Source organism: Herpailurus yagouaroundi, unplaced genomic scaffold (assembly GCF_014898765.1).
Source record: "Herpailurus yagouaroundi ecotype Mexico unplaced genomic scaffold, PumYag 160, whole genome shotgun sequence".
NCBI classification, from domain to species: Eukaryota; Metazoa; Chordata; class Mammalia; order Carnivora; family Felidae; genus Herpailurus; species Herpailurus yagouaroundi.
Window position 1 is genome coordinate 24,762,803 of NW_024412401.1, and position 24,276 is coordinate 24,787,078.

The following is a 24,276-nucleotide window of genomic DNA, read 5'->3' on the forward strand; positions in this document are numbered from 1 at the left end:
TCATTTTTTTCCAAGATTGCAAAGTGCAGTTGTTAATTGCAGAATGCCTGCTTCCTTAGGGTCTGGTGAGATCCTGAACGACACACTGGAGGGAGTTCATACTGTGGACGGTGCCCCCGTTACAGACGTTGGCTCGGGGGATGGGACCCTCATCCATGTCACTGAAGAGGTGAGTGAATAGTTCATTTCATTTGCTAAGTCAGTAGTAAGTTTGCTTGTTTCAGACCTGCTGGTGGCTTGCTTTGGGCACCATAAAGAAGGAGGAGGGTTTTAGTTGGATGTCATGGGGACTGCCTCCCTCCTGCTGCTACAGAGGAGGGCAGACTCGGGGCCCCAGAGGCTCACCAGGGATGCACCAAGACAGGAGAGGTGCAGCAGAAGCCTGTCCTCACATCTGCATGGCACTGAGCACCGGGTCCTCCCTACGGTACCCACCTCCCTCCTGCTCATTTCTGAAGATAAACAGCCTTATCCACCCTTTGAGCCCCTTTAAGACAGAATCTGATCGACTGCACATGTGTCCACCCCGTTGTTGTGTACTCAGCTTTTATACTTGCAAAGCCGGTTTTCTAAAAGCTAGATACAGTAAGGTGCGAAAGTAAAGCACATGTGTTTTTCTCACAGCCGGCTCTGCTGAAAACCCATGGGGTCAGCTCATTCTTTCTGCTCTCCTGGGATGAAACTCAGACACTTCTCATGCTCTTTCAGTCATATCTGATAATAACCTATTTTCACAGCTATTTCCAAAGTTCAGTCCAGCAAAATACCAAAATTCAGTTCCTTTGTCTCCCAAATCCCAAAGAACACGTATCCAGCTCACCAAATGATTTGTAGTGGGGAAAAGGGAGGGGAAAGTCCCAGCACACCGACAATTCTCTCCAAAGGAATTTTTTACCTTTTCCTATATAGCCCAGAGGCAGGTAGTAGGCCTACCCTGATGAACTGATTTCCTTTCCTTGTCTCTTAGCCCGTCCCACACAAGTGGTCTGCTTGCTTCTTCCAGCTCATGGAAGTGTACTTAATTGTACAATGAATTAGTTGTTTTTTTAAAATTTTACTTATTTATTTTGAGAGAGAGAGTGCTTGTGAGTGAGGGAGGGGCAGAGAGAGAGAGGGAGAGAGAGAATCCCAAGTAGTCTCCATGCTGTCAGTGCAGAGCCTGATGCAGGGCTCAAACTCATGAACTGTGAGATCATGACCTGAGTCAAAAAAGTCAGATACTCACCCAACTGAGTCACCCAAGCACCCCAGTGAATTAATTGTTCCTAATTGTACTTTATCGTAAAGGCCTTTGGGACTCCAGCTAAATTTGAAGCAGAAAGAGTCTCATTTTGAAAATCTGTGACATCATTTTTTCTCTCTTTTTTGGGGAGGACAGTAATTCTGCAAGGAATTCATGCTGTAGGAAAAAAGGGTTCTGTGGTCAAATATGCTTGCGAAATACTCTGTTATGTAGTATATAGCATGTCTTACAGATTCCTTATAAGTCTTGCAGCAAGGAAATCTAACTTTGATCAGCTTAGTGTTTTTAGTGTCTAAAAGAACTACTTTTTGCAAAATAAAACAAAATTACACAGAATAACCTGTGTCCCGCCCCCAAGTTTAAAAGAAAGAAAAAAAAAAAAAAAACCTTTGGAAACTGAGATAAAACCTAGTTTTAAAACCTAGCCAAAACTGCTGTTGCTATTTTGTGCATCTGCTGTGTAACCTCTGGAGAAGGGTATGCATTTCCCAGGGAAACTGAGTCACAGGGAGGGGGGAAGCATGGAGTTCAGTCTGGAGAAGGCTGGGGAGGTCAGAGCTGCTGTCCACACATCTCTGAAGCACTGTCAGGGGCAAAGACATTCACTTGTTCTTACAGCTTCTGGATGGGCACATAGGGGAGGTCACAGGGAAGCAGATGCTTCTAGATAGAAGTGTTTAGAGCTGGAGCAGGGTTGGCTCAGGAGACAGGCATCACTGGTCACTGGCATGTGCAAACAGATGCTTGGAATCAACCAGCAGATACAGTCATCTTGTAGTCTCTCCTGTCCCTGGGATTCTGGGATTCTGGGACTGTCATGGGGCTGCAGTGAAGTCGAAGATAAGAAAAGTGCTTTGAGAAAAAGAAGCTAGAGAAAGGCAAGCTGATAGAGAGAGGGGTGTGGGCAGTCTGTTCTCTCCAGCCACAGGCTCGTTGATCAGGGCCACGGACTCAGTGATGTGGTCCCTCGCGATGCTTTTGTTCCAGAGTGTGCACACTGAAGAAGGTTTGGCAGCCACAGCAGCGGCCGGGGAGGCGGAGGTGCCCATCAGCACCGCTGGGGAAGTGGAGGCCAGCAGTGCACCCACCAGGGGGCCAGCCCCGTCCTTGTCCACTGAGGACATGGGGGAAGGGGTCACTCCAGTGAGTAGCTCAGAGTCCATTCTCCATCTCACCTGTTTCTGAGGGGTCGTGGGCATCTCTGTGGGAGGAGTCACTGGGTTTCCTTACCAGTCTGCAGAATTCAGAGTGACAGCCTTGTGGGATCAGGTCTGAATAGACATGGATTCGGAGGCTGAGGCATCTGTTGACTCATCTGGATGTTTGTGGAGTGATGTGTTGTGCTGTGCACAGGTGCATAAGATAGACCAGTTCTTGGGAACAGAGTGGTAAGAGGTGCAATAGGAGAAGCACCAAAAGGGGCCGAGAGCCCAGATTTGGGGTCCTGCAAGCCTTCCTGGAGGCTGAAGGTAAGACCATGAGGACACCTAGAAGGAGCCTGGCAGATGGGAGTGAGACAGGTGTTCCAGGAGGGACGCCAGCAGGAACAGAGCCCTGGGGGCGTTAACAAGAACATGCAAAGAGGTCCCGTGTGAGCAAGGGGAGGTAGGGAATGTGGCTGGAGAGGCCTCTGAGACCTGAGAGCCGCGAGTTGGAGCTGGAGCATGTTCAGAAGTGAGGAATCACTGAAGGGCTAATGGCCTAGTCGGAGTAGGATTTAGAAAGTGGAGAAGGGGTGGGAGAAGCAAGCCTGGGGTCTGTGTTGTGGTCTAGGCAAGGGGCTGGGATCGGAGGCTGTGTCGTGGTCCAGGTAAGGGGCTGGGATCAGAGATCAGAGGAAGTGGTCAGTGAGGCCAGCTCACTCCTCTAACGAGAAGGAAAGCTGGGTTTTGCTCCAGCACTATGACTTGGGCATCGGCGAAGGCCCCCCTCCTAGGAGGAGCGAAGACGGTAGGGACCGTGGTGGGTGGCCCTGAGGGTGATGGGGAGGAGCGGGGTGAGCCACACAGGGGGCATGCTGTCCAGGGACTCCTGCCTTGAGTGGTGTGTGAGGTGTGGGTTTCTGCGTGGGTGCCACATTCGAGGCAGCGGTGTGGGATGAGGTCTCAGATATACAAGCGCTTTGAAGGCGAGGAAGCAACAGGGTGCAGGTGCCCGAAGGGCCTCGGCTGTCTGCTGCCTGCAGCCAAGCCGACCACAGTAGATTGCTGCTAGGTCCCTCATGATGCCTTTCCATTCAGGGTGCAGATGCTGAAGAAGGCTCGGCAGCCACAGCAGCTGAAGAGGCCGAGGTGCCCGTCAGCACGGCTGGGGACGTGGAGGCCGGCAGCATGCCCACGGCGGAGGTGACCCTCTCCATGTCCACCCAGGGCTTAGGGGAACGGGTGACACTGGTAAGGAGTGCAAAGTGCTGCAAGGTTGAAGTTGCCGCTGGGAGCAGGTCCCGGCCTTCATGCTGTTCCGCACACCCCAAGGAGCCTGGATGGGGCACTTCTCTGAAGGGGAGTCGGCCAAGGCCTGGGTACACGTGTGGTGGAGCCCTGTTGGCCTGGGGACCGTGCACGCTGGCAGTCCCAGCAGGCCGGTGGGGAGTGAGGCTGGGGACAGGTGGAGAGCCAGCGGCGGGGGGCAGTCCCAGGGGCCCATTACCCACCACCCCCACCCGCAGTGGGGCAGGAGCTGGGGCGTGAGTGGAAGAGGTGATGACGGCACAGCCACAGCCTGTTTCTGGGCACAAATGCAGGCTATCAGAGGGTAGAGGAAGGTCAGGGTCCAAAGGCAGGGGCAAGCATTCTCAGCCCTCTTTTTAGGCAGCATGGAGACAGTGTTTCCAGCTCATGAAGGTGGGATACAGATACAGGACACTTGGCAGGTCTGTCCCTGTAATGTCATCATAGTGGCTGTCCTTCAGGTTCTCCAGACTCAACAGACTCCAACCTGGACTCCTCATGTCCGCTCCTCTTGTGGTCCCACCTCAAATGATTGGGACCCTCATCCCCTAGTTACCCAATCCAGAATTCTCTTCCCTCTACCTTATTCCCCACATCCTGACAAGCATCAAGTCTTGTTGAGTTTTTCTCCCTGTTGTGGACCTGCCTCCTTCCCCTGCCCCTTTCCCCATGCCAGCCCGTGGACTGAGACCGCATGTCCCCCATCCAGGCAAGGGCTGAGGTCCCTGCCTCACCTGTCCATGCTCTCCCCCGACTCCTCCTGCAGGGGCAGCCCTGTGCATGGAGCCTTCCATCGCCCTCACTCCAGACCCTGCTCCCCCACCCAGCCACAAGGCCTTGCAGGGTCTGGCCTGACCGGCCTTGGTGACCGCATCTTAGGCCACTGTCTCCCTGGTTCTTGGGGCTCCCACCTCACTGACTTTCTTTCAGTTTCTTGAACGTGCCTCTTTCCTTAGAATCTTCCCATACCCTGCCCTCTCTCCCTAGAACCTTTTCGCCCCTTGGCCCTGCCTTTAATGCCAGTTTATCCTTCAGAGTTCAGCTCAATCACCACTTTATCATGGAAGGACCATCCTAGAGTGTGAAGTCTCCTCCTCAGACACGTTCATGGGGCCCAAACTTCTCTTTGGAAGGCCTCATCGTAATTGTAATTAATAATAATCTTGGTAAATGGTTCATTCCTGGCTCCCTACAACCATAAGCTCTGCGAGGACAGGGAGTATATATACATCTAGTTCATTGATCTGTCTTTATCCCTGCACATAGATGGTGGGTACTCAGTGGATATTTGCTGCATGAATGGAGGGGTTGTCTGGCCATCAAATATCAACAACATTGGCCTTTGAGATCACTCCATCCGTTTGCTCCCAGCCTTTTCACCTTTGGTCCACAAGGGAAACTTTGCAGTGGGGATGCTTACCTGACCAGCTAATAGCGCTTCCGGGCCCCTTGCAAGTTATATGGATTATTTTCATTAACAAAGTGGCTGCCACCACCTTCTCTACCTCCTCTTCCCCCTCCTCCTCCTTCTTCTCTTTCATCTCTCATCTTTGACCACTCATTCCTTATCCTTCCCCTTCATTTCCTTCCTCCCCCCACTTCTTGAAAAGCAAAGCACTTGTCATGGGTTGAGAGAACTAGGGAGCGAGTATTGACTCAGTAGAAAGCAGCTACCCCGGAGCTAAAGATGTGCAGGCTGAGGCCAGGCCCTCGGCACAGGTGTGCTGTAGGGGAGCCGGGAGGTGGGTGGACTGGCCTGAGAGGCGCCCTCCAGCCTGGGGCTCCAGGAGTCCGTGGGCCAAGGCAGGTCTTGCCTGAGCAGAGCTATGGCCGTGTTATCCATCTGGCTGTCTATCTGGCCATGCTATCTATGTGGCCGTGGCTTCCTCCCTGCGCTCACACACCCACTGACCCAGGGGTATAGAAACGGCGGCCGATTCTCATGCCAATTTTGTTTCAGGGTCCAGTCGGTGAAGAAACGTTAACAACAGCAGCAGCTGCAGCAGAAGCATCCCTCAGCACTTCTGAGGAAGAGGCAGCTCGTGGTGTCCCTACAGACGGCCTGGCTCCCCTCGCACCCACAGCGGCCCCTGAGCAAGAGGTCACTTCTGTAAGTGGTTCTGGTATCCCGTCTGCCTCACAGCGGGGAGAGGGGTCAGTGTCACGAGACAGGAACAGTGACTGGCCCTCCCCAGGGGCAAATGCAGCCCTCAGCTTTGTGAGAGCACGTATCTGACTGGGTAGGCGCCGTCGGAGGGAGGCAGGGTGCAGTGGAAGCAGCATGACAGAGCGGGTCAGAGAATCCGAGTCCCGACCCTGCTACCTCCTAGCTTTGTCCAGGAATTTTCTCCAGTCAGAATGGGTTGCCGGGGGCAGGGGGGAAGGAGCGCCCCATCACCAGAGGGGATGCATTTGTTGGAGGGGGATCCTGAGTCTGTGAGTCTGTGCTTCTGCGAATGTGTGGTGGGTAATGACGGTCGAAGGTAAGAAAGTGTTGTGAAACGACAGTCACCCAGACTCTCCGGCAGCTGTGTGCACGTTGCGTCACAGGTAAGGTGAGGTGACTCCTCTTGTTGGTTTTGCTTTCCAGGGTCCTGGCGATGAGGAAGACCTAGCAGCCGCCTCCACGGAGGAGCCCATCCCCATGGCTGTGGCAGAAGAGCTGGACAGCACCCTCCCTGAGGGGCCCCCACTTCCCGTACCCACAGTGGCTTCTGAAAGAACGGTCACTCCTGTAAGTGGCGTTAGAGGCACGGAGATTGGCGCGGCCGTTCTTACGGAGGAGAGAAGGAAAGTCCTGGGAGGGACTGCCCCTGGCTGGCTCAGAGCGGGTTTCAGTTTGGTTCATAAAGTTCCAAATTTGGGCATTTGAGGGGCATCTATCCTGGGAACACACAAGGAAGCTGCAGTTTGCAGAAGAAAAAGCAAGAGATAAAAATCTAGGGCACCTGGCTTCATGTCCCAAATCGTCCTCAATTTCAAATGAGAACTTCCTAATAGGCAGAGCTGGCAAAGATGCAAAGACCCCATTTCAAATGTCATGAGAGTCCCATCCTGAATGTGGGGAAGCCTGTAAGACTTGGTGGGGACTCGGAGGTGTGTGTGGGTGACCCTCACGTCCCTTCCAACAAGGGTTTCTATATTTCTGGGCTATACCTGTGTAGCCTCTTGCAAACACTTTCTTTACTTTGGGCCTCATTTCCTCAGCTCTCTGGGAGGGTGACTCTGAGATCATGTCAGAGAATGCAGGTCAGGGAATGTTTGGACAGCTCTGTACACATGCATGGGGCTGTCACCACTTAGGGCTATAACTTTGTGTTTTAGAATGAGGAAACCTAGTGCTGGTTGTCAGCATGGCGGGTGTGAATTAGAATGAAATGGCTTTCAGATGTCACAGTGTTTTTTTAATGTGTATTTATTTTTGAGAGAGAGACAGAGTGTGAGCAGGGGAGGGACAGAGAGAGAGGGAGACACAGATTCTGAAGCAGGCTCCAGGCTCTGAACTGTCAGCACAGAGCCTGACATGGGGCTCGAACCTGTGAATCTCAAGATCATGACCTGAGCTGAAGTCGGACACTTAACCAACTGAGCCACCCAGGTGCCCCCAGATGTCACTATTTTTTTTTAATATTTATTTATTTTTGAGAGAGCATAAGCGGGGGAAGGGCACAGAGAGGAGGACAGAGGATCCGAAGTGGGCTCTGTGTGGACCGTCTGACAGCTGTGAGCCCAATGTGGGGCTCAAACTCACAAACCGGGACATCATGACCTGAGCTGAAGTCAGATGCTCAACCAACTAAGCCACCCAAGTGCCCCTAGATGTCACTATTTTTAAGAGACAATCTGGTGACCAGATAGGGTATATCAGCTTCTCAACAGCACTTGGTTACCCACGCTTTCAAAGCCTTGACTCGAGCTACAGGCGTGTGACCCATCACAGTGCTCCAGGGCTGGCCTGTGAGGGGAGGGCTGTGGGATCAGACTCGAGCACACTAGCGTCCAGAGGCCAGTGTGGACCTCGTCCAGTGGCCCAGTGGTCATCAACACTGCTTAACTGTCTCTTTATTTAGAGTCTGTGCATTCATTTATTGACTTACTCATGGACTCAGCACAGCAACTCAGGGCCTCAGTCCAGACACTTGGAGATAGAAATGGGCATGGCCTCGTTCCTATTCCCAAGGAGTTCACGGTTGAGGGGCAGGAAATAAGCTGTTTGCACTGATGTTTGTGAAACACTCTGTGTTCTGAGTTTATCTGACCCTATTCATACCACCTCTGTCTGGTACAAGGTGAATGGGCCCCAGTCTGTCGGTGAGGGTTGTGAGACCTCCAGAAACCTGTCTGCTGTTACATGCCTCGAGGAAGCAGAGCTGACTTTCGAACTGAGGCATGTGGGCCAGCAGAGCTCATGCTCTTGAACTTCCCTGAGAGTGTGGTGAGGTGGAAAGGTGTCAGACTGGGGGCCAGGAGGCCAGGGTTCTTTCCGGGGATGTCACTGACCCATGATGTGTCCTGAGTGTCAATGTTACCATCTGTAAACAGGGAGGTAGACAAGAGCTCTGGTTTTTAACCCTCTCGGTACGTTAGAGACACCAGGACATTTTAAACGCTGCAGGTGTCTGAATTCACTGCTCGACCAATTGAGGAGCCCCTCCACCTGGGGTTCAAGCTCCCAGGAGATTCTACCATACAACTCACTGGGACCCACCCAGTGTATGGGTGTGATGTCATACATTGTGACTGCCAAAACACCAAGACCATATCCCCCCACAGTGACGCCACATCAGTGCAGCACATGTACATAGAACCAGCTCTCCTTTTTCCTTTTCAGAAACCTTTTATCATGGAAATTGTAAAAATTCACAAAAGGATTTAGAGTACTATAATAAGCCCCCCACATACCCGTGACCCTGTGTGAATAAATATCAACTTGCCCGTGTGCTTTATCTCCTCCACCTTCTTTGGCCATCTTTTTGGAGCAGAGATGGAGGCTGGAAATATGTTTAAGTAAATCCCAAATATGGCATCATCTAACTGGTAAATACTTTAATGCACATTGCTAATAGGTTGATCTGGGACTCCCCCCTCCAGCGTTAGCCACAATGCTGTCCATCAGTGGTCATTCTGATTGGATGTCATTATCCTTCTAACAACATTAATAATGGTTCCTTCGTATTGTCTGATACCCTAGTTGTTAAAAAATGCCTTTTTGCAATTAGTTTGTTTCTGGATCCCAACACTTACTACACACTGTGTTTGGCTGATGTGTTTCTTAAGCCTCTTTGGGTCTATGATTGTCTCTCACCTTCCTTTTTCTTTGTGCCATCAATTTGTTGGAGAAACTGGGTCATTTGTCCTTCGATCCCTTGTTTTTTCCACTTGGACAAGTTGGCACTCGAGGGCCTCCCCAGACCAGCTGTGTTGGTGGGAAGGTAGATTACTATTTCTGAGAAAGTTCTTTGTCAACACATGTTAACAACCGTAAAACGACATATTATTGATCCAGAAACTTCTGTTCTAGGAATTAATCCTAAAGGAGGTAGTCTTATATGTAAAAAAAACTGTGTACAAATTTGCTAATCTCAGTATTGCCCATAATAGAAAAGAATTGAACACGGTTTAACTAGACAACAGTAGGGGGTTGATTGAATAAAGTATATTCAAGTAATGGAACATCATGCAGCTATTAAAGTTATACTTCTTAGGAGTATTTAATGATGGGGGAAATACAAATAGTGTCAGGTGATAAAAGCTGGTTATAAACTTCAGTTACGTTGTGTGGTCTTAACTATTTAAAAGTTGGGGCCCCTGGGTGGCTTAGTCGGATAAGTGTCCAACTCTTGATCTCAGCTCAGGTCTTGATCTCAGGGTCATGACTTCAAGCCCCACATTGGGCTTTGCACTGGGCATGAAGCCTACTTAAAAAAAAAATAAGAAGAAGAATAGACACACACACAAACCCTGGAAGGAAATGCCCTCCCTGATAGTTAGTAGTTGTGGCCTCAAAGTGGCAGAACTGTGGAAGGATGGTAGGTTCCTAATACGGTTTGGTGTTTTCGCCATGAGCGTATGGCTTTTACAATGGGAATTTTTAAAAGCTCTTAGAAGAGTTGGGTCGGGGGGGGGGGGTGCGGGGGAGGGGGGAGGGAAAGACAAACACACAGTATTTCATCCTGGCACGTGACTAATAACAGATCACCCCTAAGTGCCTGTGCCAGGAACTGGCAATGAGGTGAAATGGAAGCCTCCATTTGAGCAAATGGTTTAAAAGCACAATAGGGACCAGTCAAGAGAGCACTCACTCTGGAACCTTATTAGGATCATTATGAATCTCAGAGTCAGCCAAAGCAGTGAGTGAAAGGGACATCCACATCTGGCCCTGCCGTAGACCTGTGACAAATTTCTCACCTGTATCTTTCGTTACTCATACATAAAATGGGGTCATAGTACTCGCGTCTCAGGTTGTGCTGGGGATTAAATGAATTAACACATGAAAAAGTTTACCTAGTGCATGGTATACACTCAACAAATTAGTATATCGAATTATTTTGCAGATGAGGCCCAGAGAGGTTAGGGGTCACACAGGGCCACATTGCTCCCGGGAGATGAGTAGGGGTGAAAACCTTGGTGTCTGCACTTTCTACCTTTGGTTTTTGCAGTGTCCACAACCACCCGTCTTCAGACATGGGTCAGAAGTTGGTCAGCAAGGTCCATGCAGTTCAAATGAGGTCACTCCATTTCTAAGGTCTTCCCACTAGTCGTTTGGCAAATACTATTAACAGCCTAGTGTCTTCTGGGTGTTAGGGACACAGCAGAGACTAGAGGGCCACACCTCTGTCTTCATGGGGCTCGCTGCAAGGCCCCTGGCCATCCTCAGCTTGCTAAACAGCTCACTCATCAGAGCTGAGCCGCTCCACGTCCCAAATGCATGGACCAGGTTTTAACCACATCTTTTTGTTTTAGGATCAGAGAGGGCATGTGGGAATGGAAGGGCAGGTTGGGCCCAAAGGAGAAAAGGCTGGTGCTGTGACCATTCTAGAGACCACACTAGATCTGGTCATGTGCCTTGAGCATGTTATTTGGGGTTAGTCAATTCTGGTCAAGGAAATAGCAGGAGTACTGAGAGGACTGAGCCCCAAAGAAACCAAATTGAGAGTCGGGGAGACCCACAAAAACATTGTGGGGCTCAATTCTTGCCACATCTTACCAACCAGTGACCTTGACCTCTGCAGCCAGTTTCTCCATCTGTAATCAGAGGGTCCTTCCAATTCTGGTGTTCTGTGGCTAGACTCCAGGCTCTGTCCCTGAATTTTTTCCTGGGAAAGCTTCAGGCAAACGGGAGCTTCAGAGACCTGGGTGTGCTTTTAGTAGTTGTAGAATTTTTGGAGAGATCTTTACCCCTTCTATGCTCCGGTTTCTCCATCTGTAAAACAGGGGTGGTGATGACTACCCCACACAGAAGTAATCAGAATGAAATGAGGTGATGTTAGTGGAACTGCTTTGTCTGGTGTCTGTTACCACAGAAAAACAACAAACTCCTCCTTCTGAAGCAACAGTGAAGTTTAACTGTTGCCGAGGGGATATGCCCGCAGCAACCAGGGCCATGGCCCCCGGGAGCCCCACATCCTGGGGAGGTCCTGCTCAGGGAGCCTACTCTGGCAATAGGCAGCAACCTGGCTGCCTCTGGAGACTCTTTGTCAGCCTGGTGGTCCTGGTACTCTGCCCTCCTCACCTTCCCCAGGGCTGAGGCCGTCTCCCAGGGTGGAGGGTGCTCTGGCCCTGATGCCTCATGAGGCTGCCTGTGAGGACATTGGGGAGGGTGGTGTCCTCACTTTGATCTGATCTCCTCAGTGGACTTTAGATGCCACCAGTGTTCTGGGGAGCAGTAAGGGAGTCAGAGGAGGACATCATACCACACAGGTTTTGTGCAGATTTACCGTTCATGTTTCCATTCCTTCCTGGGGCTCAGGCCATTCTGACACCTTTTTTGTCTGAGGAGGCAGGCCTATAGGCAAGACAGGCTACAGGGCTGGTGGGAAGGGCAGGGTGACCAGGACCTGCTTCAGAGGGAGGCATGCTGGGCCTGGCTACCAGGCTCTGGCAGGACCTAGATGGGGGGGGGGAGGGGGGGCCCTAGGTGACAGGGTGGGGAGGGTCCCTACTGCCTGGTTATTTCTACTATATCCACCTACCCTACACATGTGGTGCAGAAACAAAGGGCTCCTGAGCCCAGGGTGGGACAAGGTGCCCTTGGGCTGGCGCATGAAAACAAAGCCTTCTTCACCCCTGCAGAAGCTTCATCTTAAAGATGAGTGGTTTCTACAGAGAAGAGGAGGGACAGGTTTTTTTGGGGGGGGGTGGTGCCTAGCACTCCACTGACCATCTCGTTCTCTTTAGGGTGAAGCTGGGGAGGGGCTTCCTGGCCACCCTGAACCTGTCAGGCCTACTGCAGCCACGGTGAGACCCCCTGTCCAGGTTCCTCACACACACAGTGTTAAGGGACTGGGGTTGCTGACAAGTAGCCACAGGCTAAGGATTCTACCTTTCTTTTATTTTTAAATTTTTTTTCAACGTTTCTGAGAGAGAGAGAGAGAGAGAGAGAGAGAGAGACAGCACAAGCGGTCGGGGGTCAGAGAGAGAGGGAGACACAGAAACCAAAGCAGACTCCAGGCTCTGAGCCTTCAGCACAGAGCCTGATGGAGGGCTTGAACCTGCAAATCGTGGGATCATGACCTGAGCCGAAGTCTGGCGCTTAACCGACTGAGTCACCCAGGCGCCCCTAATGATTCTACCTTTCAATCCAAGATGCCTCCAGTGAGACCTCGGGGCTTTCACCTCTATCAGAACCCTCAGTGAGCTCAGGAGCAGAGTCTGTTTATGTCCCATTCACATCCTGCACCCTGAAGGACCCACGTGTCTGTCAACCACGTCCCAAACAGCTCGTCACCATCCCCCCAGACCCGCTCCTCCCTCAGGACGCTCCCATCTCTGGGAGTGGCACCCCATCTTCCTGGTCACCAATACAGAAATCAGGAAACAACCTGCAGTGGCCCTCTGCCTCCCATACCCCATCTGGTCAGTCTACAAGCCCCGAGTCTAGCTGTGCAGTGCCTCCTGGTCCCTCAGATGGTGGCAGCAGCCACCCTATCACTACCTCCCTTCTGCATGTGCACACCACTGCCGCCCCTCTAAACCCAGCCCAACTTCTCCTTGGAGCCTCTTAGCAGGTGCCCCACAGACGTTCCATGATTGAATTAAGCCTCTCCTGGTTCCTGTCTTCGGGAACTAAATACCAGAAAAGAGTTTCAGAAATTACCTTTGTTCTTTGGAGGAATTTGATGGCATTCAACAAGTATGCACTGAGTGTCTTCTTGGTACCAGATCTTATGCTAGATACTGGGCATCCAGAGGTATCTCAGGATCGGGCAGACCCTGGGTCTAGAGTCTAGAGGGGCTGACAGACACACACAACTGAGCTTCAAGTCAGGTGGCCCTGCTACCAAATCGAGACCTCAGTAGAGGTTAGTGGGGAACACAGAGTAGGGAGAGATGAATTCCACCTGGAAATGGGGTAGGTAAGAGGGCTTCATGGAGGAGGTGAGAGTGGAACTAGGCCTTGAAGGATGAGTAGGAGTTTGAAAGGCAGGAAGGGAGGCTGAGAAGATGTGAAAGAGCATAGTATGTTTGAGGACCTATTGGCTGTGCAGCGGGAGGTGGTGAGGGAGGAGGGGAGCAGTGGAGGGGAAGTGGGAGAAAAGGCTGGAAGGAAAGTTGGCAGCAGCAGTTACTGGGCTACAGAATAAGGGAAGAGTTTTGGTGACGTGGCTGTCCTTGGAGTGGCAGGTGAAACCAAGTGGTGGGACTTTCTTCTCTCTCCAGGTGAGCGCTGAAGCCGAGGGCTCTGGCCTGAGCTGGGGATCAGACATCGGCTCTGGCTCTGGGGACCTCGTGCGCACTGAGGAGCTATTAAGAGTAAGTATGAGAATGACACTACCTGGTGCCTGGGATTGCCCTCTCGATAATCAGGAGGATTATACTTTCCCTCCACATTTGTATATGTTTGGCATTTTCCACTTCAGTCAGTTTTGTTTTAAGTGAATATGAGCCTTAGTTTATATTTAGGACCTCCACTTTCCCACTTGCCCCCTTTCCCTGGCATTCGGGGCTATTTCACAGCAAGTATGCCCATGACCTTCACCACTGCCTTGGCTCTGCCCCCATCCCCTTTACCGATGATACAGAACTGACTGCTGGCCTCTTCTCTAGGTAGCATTTAGCACTTGGCTTCCAGGCCCTTCTTGAAATCCTCCCTACCCTGATGCAACCCCTACTACCAGTTCAGACCACTCCTTCTCCCTCTTTGCTCCTGCTCCCCCAGCCTTCAGTCCAAGGCGGGGCCCCCATCATCCCTGGTTCCTGGGAAGCACCTCTCTTCTCCAGCTGCAGCTGATGGCTTTGTTCCAGGGCCCCAACCTCCCCGCCAGCCCTTCGTCTGAGTCCCAGTGCTGAATCCCTACCTAGAACACTCCACTCAGTTACCCATCTGCCTCCTCCTCACGATAGGGAAGGAAGGGTTCTGGACTCGCTGGATAAGTGGAGTGGGAGTCACATGGGTCTTCCAGGCTGGTGGGATCAGCCAACCCAGCCAGAAGCGAAAGAGACTAGTACACTGCAGAGTAGTATATAACCCTTTTAATAAGGGTTAACAACAGGCAGTTTTTGACCACTCTGCCAGGTAATCAGAAAACTAAGCCAGAGCACCTCTGAAAATTCCAACTGATTGGATTTTTATTATATATATATATATATATATATATATATATATATATACACACACACACACACACACATATATATAAGTGTATATATATATATATGTATATATATGGAGAAAACATGAGATAATGGGCTCAGAAAGACTTGGGTTAAAATCCCAGCTTTTCCAATAATTAGCTGTGAGTGGGTGAGCTCAAACCAAGCTACAATATCCTACTGAGCCTTAGTTCCCCATCAGCTAAGTGGGAACACCAGTCTCTACTTACAGTGTTACTGTGAGGAAAAGAGAGAATGGGTGGAACATATATGTTCTGATGTTCTGTATATGTTTATCCCCTCCCCCGCTGTTTCTTTTCTTTTCTTTTTTCTAATAATTTATTGTCGAGTTAGCTAACATACAGTGTATACAGTGTGCTCTTGGTTTTGGGGGTAGATTCCCCCGACTCATCACTTACATACAACACCCAGTGCTCATCCTAACAAGTGCCCTCCTCAGTGCCCATCACCAACTTTCTCTCTGTTCCCCCCCACCCCAAATCAACCTTCAGTTCGTTCTCCACACTCAAGAGTCTCTTATGGTTTGCCTCCCTCTCTGTTTGAAACTATTTTTTCTCCTTCCCTCCCCACCATGGTCTTCTGTTAAGTTTCTCAAGTTCCACATGTGAGTGAAAACATATGATATGTCTTTCTCCCCTGCTGTTTCTTAACAGAGTATCTGCCTTTTAGGGTCCCCCAGGTCCTCCGGGCCCACCCGGCTCACCTGGGATTCCAGGAAAACCAGGAACTGATGTTTTCATGGGACCCCCTGGATCGCCTGGAAAGGATGGAGCTGCTGGTGAACCTGGGCCCCCGGTGAGCCCCTGGGGTCATTTCCCCCCTCTCCGTGGCCATGAGACTTCCTCTATCCAAGGAGGGGTGTACAGACCCCATACCCCAGCATGAAGACTCATGATAGAGAGCGAGCAGCTAGCTAACATTTGTAAACAAAAGTCCTCCTCAGCTGAGTCATTACTAAGGCTCATAAGAAGCAGAAGCCGAGAAACACACCATCCTATACACTGTTTTGCAGCTTTATCTTAGTGTAGGAAATGCAGACTCGTGGAATCTTGGAATTATAGGACATATCAAAGTGCTGGGCCTGGGGCAGGGGGTCCTTAGAGACCCTCTAGTCTGACTCAACCTCCTGTTCCCCCTCAGAGGGGAAAATGCAACCCAGAGAATGAAGGACACTCATCCAGGGGTACACAGCCAGCAGTGGCCATGCTGGGGCCAGGGACCAGCATTCCACCCTGGACCAACACAACGCTCCTGGACCCACTGGCCTCACCTGCTCGGTCCTCCCAGCCCTGGCCTCCTTTTCCAAGAAAGGTTCATGCTTGATTCTTATCAGAGATGTTATGAGCTGATTGTCGCTGATGTTCTCCAGGGCCCTGAGGGACAGCCTGGACCCGATGGAGCCTCCGGCCTTCCTGGGATGAAGGGGGAGAAGGTACGGGCAGGGGGGGTTTCAACACATGGGGGCCACCAGGCTCACACTGCCTGTCTCTGACCTCTGGGCCTGTCCTTGCCTCTTAGGTGAAGGACCCTTTCTGATCCCCTCCTAATCCTCTCTCTGCTGGATGTCCCCATCCCAGGGCTCTTGATGCCCAAACCTGAGCTCAGCATCTCCAGCTTTAGTGAATGGTGCTGCCATCTACCCAGTCATGAGGATGCAAAGGCAGAATCTCTAACCCCTTCTTCCTCTCTTTTCCTGCCGTGCCCCACCTGTTGCTAGGACTGGCCCACCTGACAGTCACCTCCCTTGCCTGTCTCCACCCTGATCTGATGTTCACCTCTCCTGGTCCACATGATGGCATCAGGTTTCTCGCCAGTGTCCCATCTCCCCACCTGTAACCCAGCTTCTGCCTGCCTGCCGCACCTGTCCATCTTCCTGCTTCAGGCTCTCTCCAAGTCACAGCCCTCTCCACTGAGAAGGCACCGAACCCTGACTGTGTGCAGACCTGCCTTCCCAGCTCCATCTCCTGCTGCTCCCTCACGTGGCTTCTGGGTCAACCAGCAGCACTACTGATGTGCTGTGGCATGCTCTTCCTGGACAGCTCCCTGGCCTTTGCACATGCTTTCTCCCCATCTCCGGTGATCTTTCCCTTTTCTCATCCTCCAAGGGCCAGTTCGGATATATCCTCTGAGAAGCCCTTTCAGACTCCCTATTAGCAGAAGGGAGCCCTCCTTCCTGCGCTTTCCGTTAGCACGGTATTTGTTCTGCTGGGACTCCTCTTAGCCAATGTTAGCTTACCTGTGCCCCCACCCCTCCCCTGACAAACAGCACTAGCACTGTCTGTGTGTCCTTAGTTTCTGGCTCAGGCCCCTGTTAGCGTTTGGTTAGCGAATCTGCTGCTCCCTTCACTCTCTTCATTCTCTGTAAGCCTGTCTCTCTTCGGTCTGCAAACCCCACGTGGTGCCTTGGGGGCGGGGTTCCTGCCCCTACAGTGTTCCCATCCGGGGTTGATGAGATAAGCCAAGTCCCCTGCAAAGGAGGGCAATAAAGATAAGGTAAGCCTCCGTGTGGTGATACAGGCAGCCATGAGTGTAACTGGGTTCAGAGGAGGAAGGGTCCCTCCCAGCTGGGATAAGGACCAAGGTCTTCTGTGTGCTCCACGGCATGAGGTCGTGGAAAATGTCAACTCCCTAGACATCACCATCTTCACGGAACTGAATTTCCAGTTTCCGACAGCTCTCAAGTGTGTTTATTTTAATTGAAACAGTAACTCGATTTTCGCGGAAACCTCCTTTCTCAGAAAAAGAAGAAAGAAACGGTTGTCAAGCTGTATAGAACTCTCTACAAGTACCGACTATTTCATAAGAAATTAGATTCTTCAGGAAACATCACAGACCCACACTGTTCCTCCCTGTCCTTCTTGCCAGCTCTCCTGCACCCGCCCCCACATGCCCCTCCCTTGCTCGTCTGGCATTTAAAAATACCCGTGCCCACATCCGCACGCTGACACCAGAGTAAGCACTCTCTGCACTGTTCAGGGGAGCAGCCGTGCACAGGGTGGCAGGCTTGTATAGGATGATTGTTGGAGATCAATTACGTTCCCCACCTCCACCCCCCAAAATTTGCTGTGAGTCCTAATTCATTGCACTATGTGCATAAGATGCTTTCTGGTCAAGTAAAAGCAGATTCTAGAAGGACTTGGAAACTTACATCTGGAGAGCTCAAAGGAATCGTTGCAGATGACATTTACCTAAAAATAACTTTTAAAAGCCAAAAGTAAACCAAGGAGCATAGTATGGATGTAAAATAATAGAAATGTACTACAGAAAATGAGTAGTCTCTGGGAGGGAACCCAGCATAAGATCCAATGATACAGCTGATCCTTGACTCCCCTCCACAATATCTGTACTTCAGGCTTGCACAACTCCAAGGGACTCATTTCTTGCCAGGAAGTGCCTTCCGCAGTTGCATGGATTCTTGTAAGGAGATCTTTTCTCATGCTGCTCAGAAAGCAGCCTCCTTCTCACTTACAGGGCGCATAGACCAGTCTGAGCAGTTGTCTAAAAGGGAGTTTTTTCCCAGAGAATGAGGTCCAAGCTTATCTGACTGGAAAAAAAATATTGTCATATATAATCATTATTTTCAAATGTAGGATTGTCATCAAAATGTGGATGGTCATTAAGAATTCTTGAAATAAATAGTTTATTTTATGTTGAGTTCCATGATAGGAGTACTCCTTAATTTATTTTCCCAAAATTAAGATGAACAGCTACTCTGAGATCTTTAGCCCATGAAGGAACAGGCGAAGAGTATCCTGCTTTCTCAGCTACTGAATGTTCCTGGAAAGGATGCTGAAGAACGTGCCGGAGACCCGTCTCTATGACATTCCTTTCTGCTTTTTGCATTGCACACTGTGACAGCCGGATCTGCAGCACACATGTAGCATTTACTATTGTCACTCTTTTCCTTCGTTCACACTCTGAATGATTCATTGTATTCTTCAGTGTCAAAAGGTGCTGGGACACCGAGGCAGAAAAGAGCTTGTGTTTTGACATTTTCTTCAGTGTCCAGAATTGCTGAGAGACGTGGAGTTCCCCGTAACGGGCTTTGAGTGATCTCACTGAGCCACCGAAATGTCAGTGTTGGACCTTATAAAGCAGATTCTGTCTTCCCCATGGATGAGAAGAAATGCAAGTAATTCATCATCGCCTTCCCTTTCTCTACGTAACCCCAGTTTGGCTTTGAGCAATTGTCTAAATCTTACACACTAAAAACAGGGTGCCCCTTAAGAACCTAAGCGGTGGGTACATCATAATCGGGTGTCAGGATATTTTCCTGACTCCTTCTTTTGTGAATCCTCAGAGATTCTCCCATTGGAGGCCCCCAACCACAGTCCCCTGATGTAGGGCCATATCTCCTGTGGTTGACCACTCCTGGCCACCAGTTCCCTCTGGTCCTCCCCTCTGCTCAGAACTCATAGCTGGCTTCATTCTATGGTACCCACATGCATTTAACAAGGATCCAGTAATGGGTTTGGAGCTCATAACAGCTTATTTCAATTAAAAATTCCAATATTGGCCCGATTTCCTATTTCATATCTCCTTTAACCATCGGATGTGTTTGGTACAAAATCAGGATTATGGGCCTCCATAAAACCAAATAGACCAAGGTCAATTGTAATTGTAACTAATTGAAGTTATCGATGTAACAAACACCATGAGCAAAAGTGACAGACAGCCACAAGGCAGTAAGTTGTGCCATCTGAGATACCACAACAGAAAACGACAATGCATGTATTTATTAGGTTTTTTGATGTTCCTGTATGTTGAAGTCTAATAATGTCCTTGGCAAATCTGATAACTATAATGAGCAGAAATTTCTAATGCATTCTGAAGCATGATTTTGTAGCACTCCTGCACCTCATTCTTTTACAGTATTTCCCTTGTAGAACTGACCTCTCCGCACTTCATCTCCACAACCAGACCTGCAGCTTGGCTGGCTGAAATTGTAAGACACACAAGCCTCACACTGAGGAATTGGATATAGGTCTGCCATTATCATTTTGGGAGCAGAGAGTCTTTGCTGACTCTTGTAATTGGAGTTTCCCAGTTTTCACTCTATCTGTTCGTGTAAATTCCAGTTAAGACGAGCACTCCCATCCCCAAGCTGATCTGCTCAGATTCCAAAATGGTGGCCACCAAATCTGTGAGCCAATGGAATGGGTCTAAATACTACCTTTTTGCATGTACAAGCTGGATAAAATCATCTGCTTCTGAGACCGGTAACTCAAGGTCCAAAATATCTTCTAGACTTCCTCTGAAACTGCTACAAGACATACTCTTAATTTGAAGAGCTGGGAAGGCAATTTAAAAAAAAGACAGTTTTCCACTTTCCGAACATAATTTTCTTTAACAGGCTCAGCTGGCAACACAACAATAAGGTTTTCAGAGAATAGAGTCCAGAAGTCAAGAGATGAAGCTAATTTAACTTCTCTCTCACAATTTCCCTGACTGTGATTTGACTTGTTACTGGAAAGGTGCATACGGTTGGCACTTCCTTCAAGGACAGATTGCGACAGGCAGCAGATGATGGCACGGCTGGTCACGCCCAAGAAATGCAGGCGCAGAAACCGCAGCCTCCAGATTAGGCAGCAAAACTGGAACCCGATTGTTTTTGTTTCTGCCCATGGTAAATGGTCACAGGTAGTTTCTCCTGGGTCAAGCGGGCAGGCAGAGAAGCCTCTGAGCCCAGCCACCACTGCTTCCTTTGCCGAAGCACCCCTTCCCCTCTCTGCACCTGCTAATGCCCTGGGCGACTGCAGCCTGACTGTGACAAGGCGCATCTCTTGTTATTCAGCCCTTACAGATGGCTTCCTTTCAACAGTTCATGTATTTTTATTTCTAAGGTCTCTCATTCATTCTTTCATATAAGCATTGTGCTTATTTCATAATAATTTGTCCATGTTTCATGGCTGTAATAACCTCCCTTTTCTCCCTGAGAATATGTATTGTACGCTTAAAGTCCTAATAAGGTTGTGTTCTTCACGCTCCTTCCTTGGGCATACATTCTATTGCCAGCACTGCTGCCTGTCTTTCTTAAATGTTTATTTTTATTTTATTTTATTTATTTCAGTTTTTATTTTTGTATGCCTCTCTTTGATAGTGTTGTTCTCCCTCTGATAGTGTTGTTTCTTGCTCGTGTGTTTGCTTTCAAAGTTGGAATCTCTCTTTGGTCTGTTTTCTGCCTCTGTTCATACAGATTGTTGGGGAGTTGGGCAGTGGCTACTTCTGAGGCTTGCAGGTTTCAGTGGGTTTCAGGATGGGGGCAGTGGGGTGTGCCATCAGTCAGGGCACCTCAGCAGCTGGTCTTAGGAGTTTGGGGTATCCCTGGATCTCCCAGGATTCCCTAGCCACTCGGGGCTCTGCCCGATGCCCTGGCTCCAGTAAACAGCTCTTATTGTTCTAGGAGTGGGGGCTGGGAGGTGAGGGGGAATGGGCAGGGCTGGCTGGCTTTCCTGCTCCGGAATTTCGACCTATCTGCCCATCAGCACCACACCCTGCCCCTCGCTTCCACTGCTACTTCTGCAGGATACTTTTTCCCCTGTGCTTTCTCTCCACTACTGAAGTCTGTGGCTTCAGCTTTCTGTATTTTCCCTTTGGTATTCCTCACTATTTTCAGATTCAGTGTCATTCACCATCTTATTTTTGAGCATGTTATTTTGGAACTAGCCACTTTGTCCTTCCTATGGATTTGATATTGGAAGGGCAATCCAACCTAGAATAAGAGGGGACTGGGGAAGGGCACAGCCTTAGATGGTGGGTACATCATAATCGGGTATCAGGATGTTTTCCTGACTCCTTTGGTGAGTCCTCAGAGTTTCTCCCATTGGAGGCCCCCAACCACAGTCCCCTGATGTAGGGCCATATCTCCTGTGGTTGACCACTCCTGGCCACCAGTTACCGTTGGTTCTGCCCTCTGCTCAGAGCTCACAGCCGGCTCCATTCTGTGGGACCCACGTGTTACCCCCCAGAAAACCCATTTTGTGGCCCCCATTAGGGGTATACATGTAACCTGCTTTAGAGAAACACTCCCCAACCCCATTCTGGGGCCACTCCAGCCAGCCTTTTGTCTTTAGATATTTCCAGAAGAAAGCCAGTCACCAGTTCACAATTCTCCAAAAGTCTAGGGAATACATATCAAGTTTTTGAAGTCCCTTTCTTGGCCTCAAGTAGCAGACCTATCTCTTTATTTCCAACATGGGAGGGGTGGGGTAAGGGACCCGCCAGTACACAGATAATTCTCCAAGGGAATTCTTCTTCTGCAGTCTCTCCCTGGTTAATCTCCAACTTCTCCTTTTTACTCTTAAGGTAGGTAATGAGCTAAGAGTTGAAAAATGGATTTTTCAAGTCAGCTCATCTAATAACCTGTTACTCGAGAGCCTCTAATTCTGCATTTTCTTTGGAATATACCTACTGAAATATATATTAATTGGGCCTTTTTCTTGCTTTTTTTTTTTCCCCCTCAGGGAGCAAGAGGGCCTAATGGGTCAGCCGGTGAAAAGGTAAAAAAAAAAAGAAAGAAAAAGAGAAAGCTTTCTTACTCTTCCCCTTTCTCTGGGTTTACTATAATTGGATTGCTGAGTATATAAGCATCGGGGAGAGAAACACATCTCTCAGATGTGTTCTCAGAGAGAAACACATCTCAGGAACTGTTCTGGGACCGCAGACCCACTAGAGAGGGAGGGGAAAACCACCTGCTCCTTTCCCACGCCCTCCCTCCGCACAAACACGTGCACAGGAGCGCATCTGCTTGTCTCCAAGTGTCAGCAAGACCGTGGTTTCTGTACCTGGAAGCAGTGCCCATCAGAAAATCCACCAACCTCATTTAGTTCAAAGAACGATTTCCCAACTCAGGCGTGTATGTTACTCCTTTTACCAGTGACCCCAGGGCTGCACAATCAGCCCGTCCTCTTCCTTACAGGGTGACCCTGGCAGCAGAGGCTTACCAGGACCTCCGGGGAAAAACGGACAAGTTGGCGCTCCTGGGGTCATGGGACCTCCAGGGCCTCCTGGACCCCCAGGGCCCCCAGGCCCTGGATGTGCAATGGGACTTGGATTTGAGGTACTCCCCCACCCTTTTTGTGGTTAAAGAACAATGGGCACTAGGGGCTGTTGGAAAAACCAGCTAAGAGAATGCGGGTCCGAGGGCAGAGGCTGTGTGTGACTCCCCACTGGGCCCAGCCAGCTCCAGGTCCCAGCTCCACACCTGGCACACGCATGTGCTCTGGAATTGGATGTGAAATTCTCATTCTTCCTCCTTCTCCAGGATACCGAAGGGTCTGGAAGCATCAGGCTGTTGCATGAACCCAGGATCTCTGGACCAGCGGTTTCAAGTGTAGGTTGAGTTTTGAAACGTTCATTTTGAGGATTGTCATATTGTCCTGCTGGAGTGGGGAAGCTGTGGGTTGCCGCCGTGGCCCTGTTCCTTTTGGTAACTCACCCTCTCTGCACCTCCAGCTTCCAGCCATGCATTGGGGAGATAGGGTGCTCTTTACAACCTGTTTCTTTAAGGAGCAACACAGGAGTTTTGCACAAAACATCATAGGGGAAAACTTGAAAGTCATCTTTATCTCTCTCTCTCTCTTTCTCTCTCTTTCCCTCTCTCTCTCTAGTCCCTTACCATCAAGCATGTCTGCTTCATTGCCTCCTACCTGCTGCCTCATTTCAGAACCCTGTGCTCCCAACAAGTGCCCCTTCCCACTGCGTCCAACCCTGGGGAGATGTTGTCCCTCTTCTGCAATGATTTCCTGCTCTCAAGAGGACCAACCCCCAGATCTCATTATGTTTGTCAAATGGGACCCAGAGCTAAGCACGCCAGCCCAGCAGAAACAGAGCCTCGAAGGGACAAGCAGCATAGCCCTCTCTGCGGTTAAATTAGACCTTCCCTATCCTCCAGATGCAGAGGGCTCTGAGAGTCAGGGTTAAGAGGACGCTCACCCCATGCTAGGAGAGAGCCTCCGTGGGTGTTCTTCCTTCTGATTCTGGAAGGGGGATTTGCCCCACATCTTTTGCTCCCCTTATCTGGGGCAAAATCCGTGTGGGAGCTGAGGGAGAGATGGCAAGATGTAAGGATAGATGAGTAGTAAACAAAGTGAAGAGAAGAAAACCAAAGAATGTGTTTGTTTGTTTGTTTGTTTGTTTGTTTGTTGTTTGTTTTACCAGGGTCCCAAAGGAGAAAAAGGAGACCAGGGGCCCAAGGTGAGGTCACAGATCTGAGGCGGGGGTGGGAGAAATTTCCAGCCAGCTTCTAGGAGCATTATCCATGTACAATGAATTTTTTTCCACTATCACTGTTGTATCCAGGGTGACAGAGGGATGGATGGAGCCAGCATTGTGGGACCCCCTGGGCCCAGGGGGCCACCAGGGCGCATCGAGGTCTTGTCCAGTGTGAGTACCAGCCAGCTTGGAGCATGACTATGTATTTTCTGCCTTCGCTAAAGGGGAGAGAAAGTTGTCCACAACTTCAGGGATGGTGGTTACACAGAGGGCATGTAGCTGGCATCTGGCATTGGCATTTCCACCTACCAGCACACCCCTTGTGTCTGCTCCTGCCCCAGTACCACGGTTCTCTCACACAGCACTTCCAGAATACTCCTCTTATTGGCAGCATCTGCAGTCAAGAGAATGGCTGTGACAGAGAGGCAGAGGAACATAAGTGGGGGAAGAGTGAGGAAAGATGTTTTGGGGTATGTGAAATTAAGGAAGCCTTTCTGGAGGAGGTGTCTTTGAGCAGGGACTTAGGAGCTGAGAAGG

The 24,276-nt window shown here is 50.0% G+C and overlaps 1 protein-coding gene across 2 annotated transcripts in view; it reads left to right on the plus strand.

Annotated features, from left to right (window-relative positions):
• Window positions 1–24,276, plus strand: part of COL15A1 (collagen type XV alpha 1 chain) — a 108,335-nt gene that overhangs the window by 51,544 nt on the left and 32,515 nt on the right. Inside the window, exons 7-20 of one of the 2 annotated variants that reach the window (XM_040481800.1) lie at window positions 60–169; window positions 2,231–2,386; window positions 3,484–3,636; window positions 5,654–5,803; window positions 6,284–6,427; window positions 12,091–12,150; window positions 13,573–13,665; window positions 15,196–15,321; window positions 15,896–15,958; window positions 21,990–22,025; window positions 22,445–22,585; window positions 22,790–22,858; window positions 23,686–23,721; window positions 23,827–23,910. In XM_040481800.1, the coding sequence (XP_040337734.1) occupies window positions 60–169; window positions 2,231–2,386; window positions 3,484–3,636; window positions 5,654–5,803; window positions 6,284–6,427; window positions 12,091–12,150; window positions 13,573–13,665; window positions 15,196–15,321; window positions 15,896–15,958; window positions 21,990–22,025; window positions 22,445–22,585; window positions 22,790–22,858; window positions 23,686–23,721; window positions 23,827–23,910 (1,421 nt within the window). The remainder of the gene's footprint in view (window positions 1–59; window positions 170–2,230; window positions 2,387–3,483; window positions 3,637–5,653; window positions 5,804–6,283; window positions 6,428–12,090; window positions 12,151–13,572; window positions 13,666–15,195; window positions 15,322–15,895; window positions 15,959–21,989; window positions 22,026–22,444; window positions 22,586–22,789; window positions 22,859–23,685; window positions 23,722–23,826; window positions 23,911–24,276) is intronic. The other variant, XM_040481801.1, reaches the window with a different exon arrangement.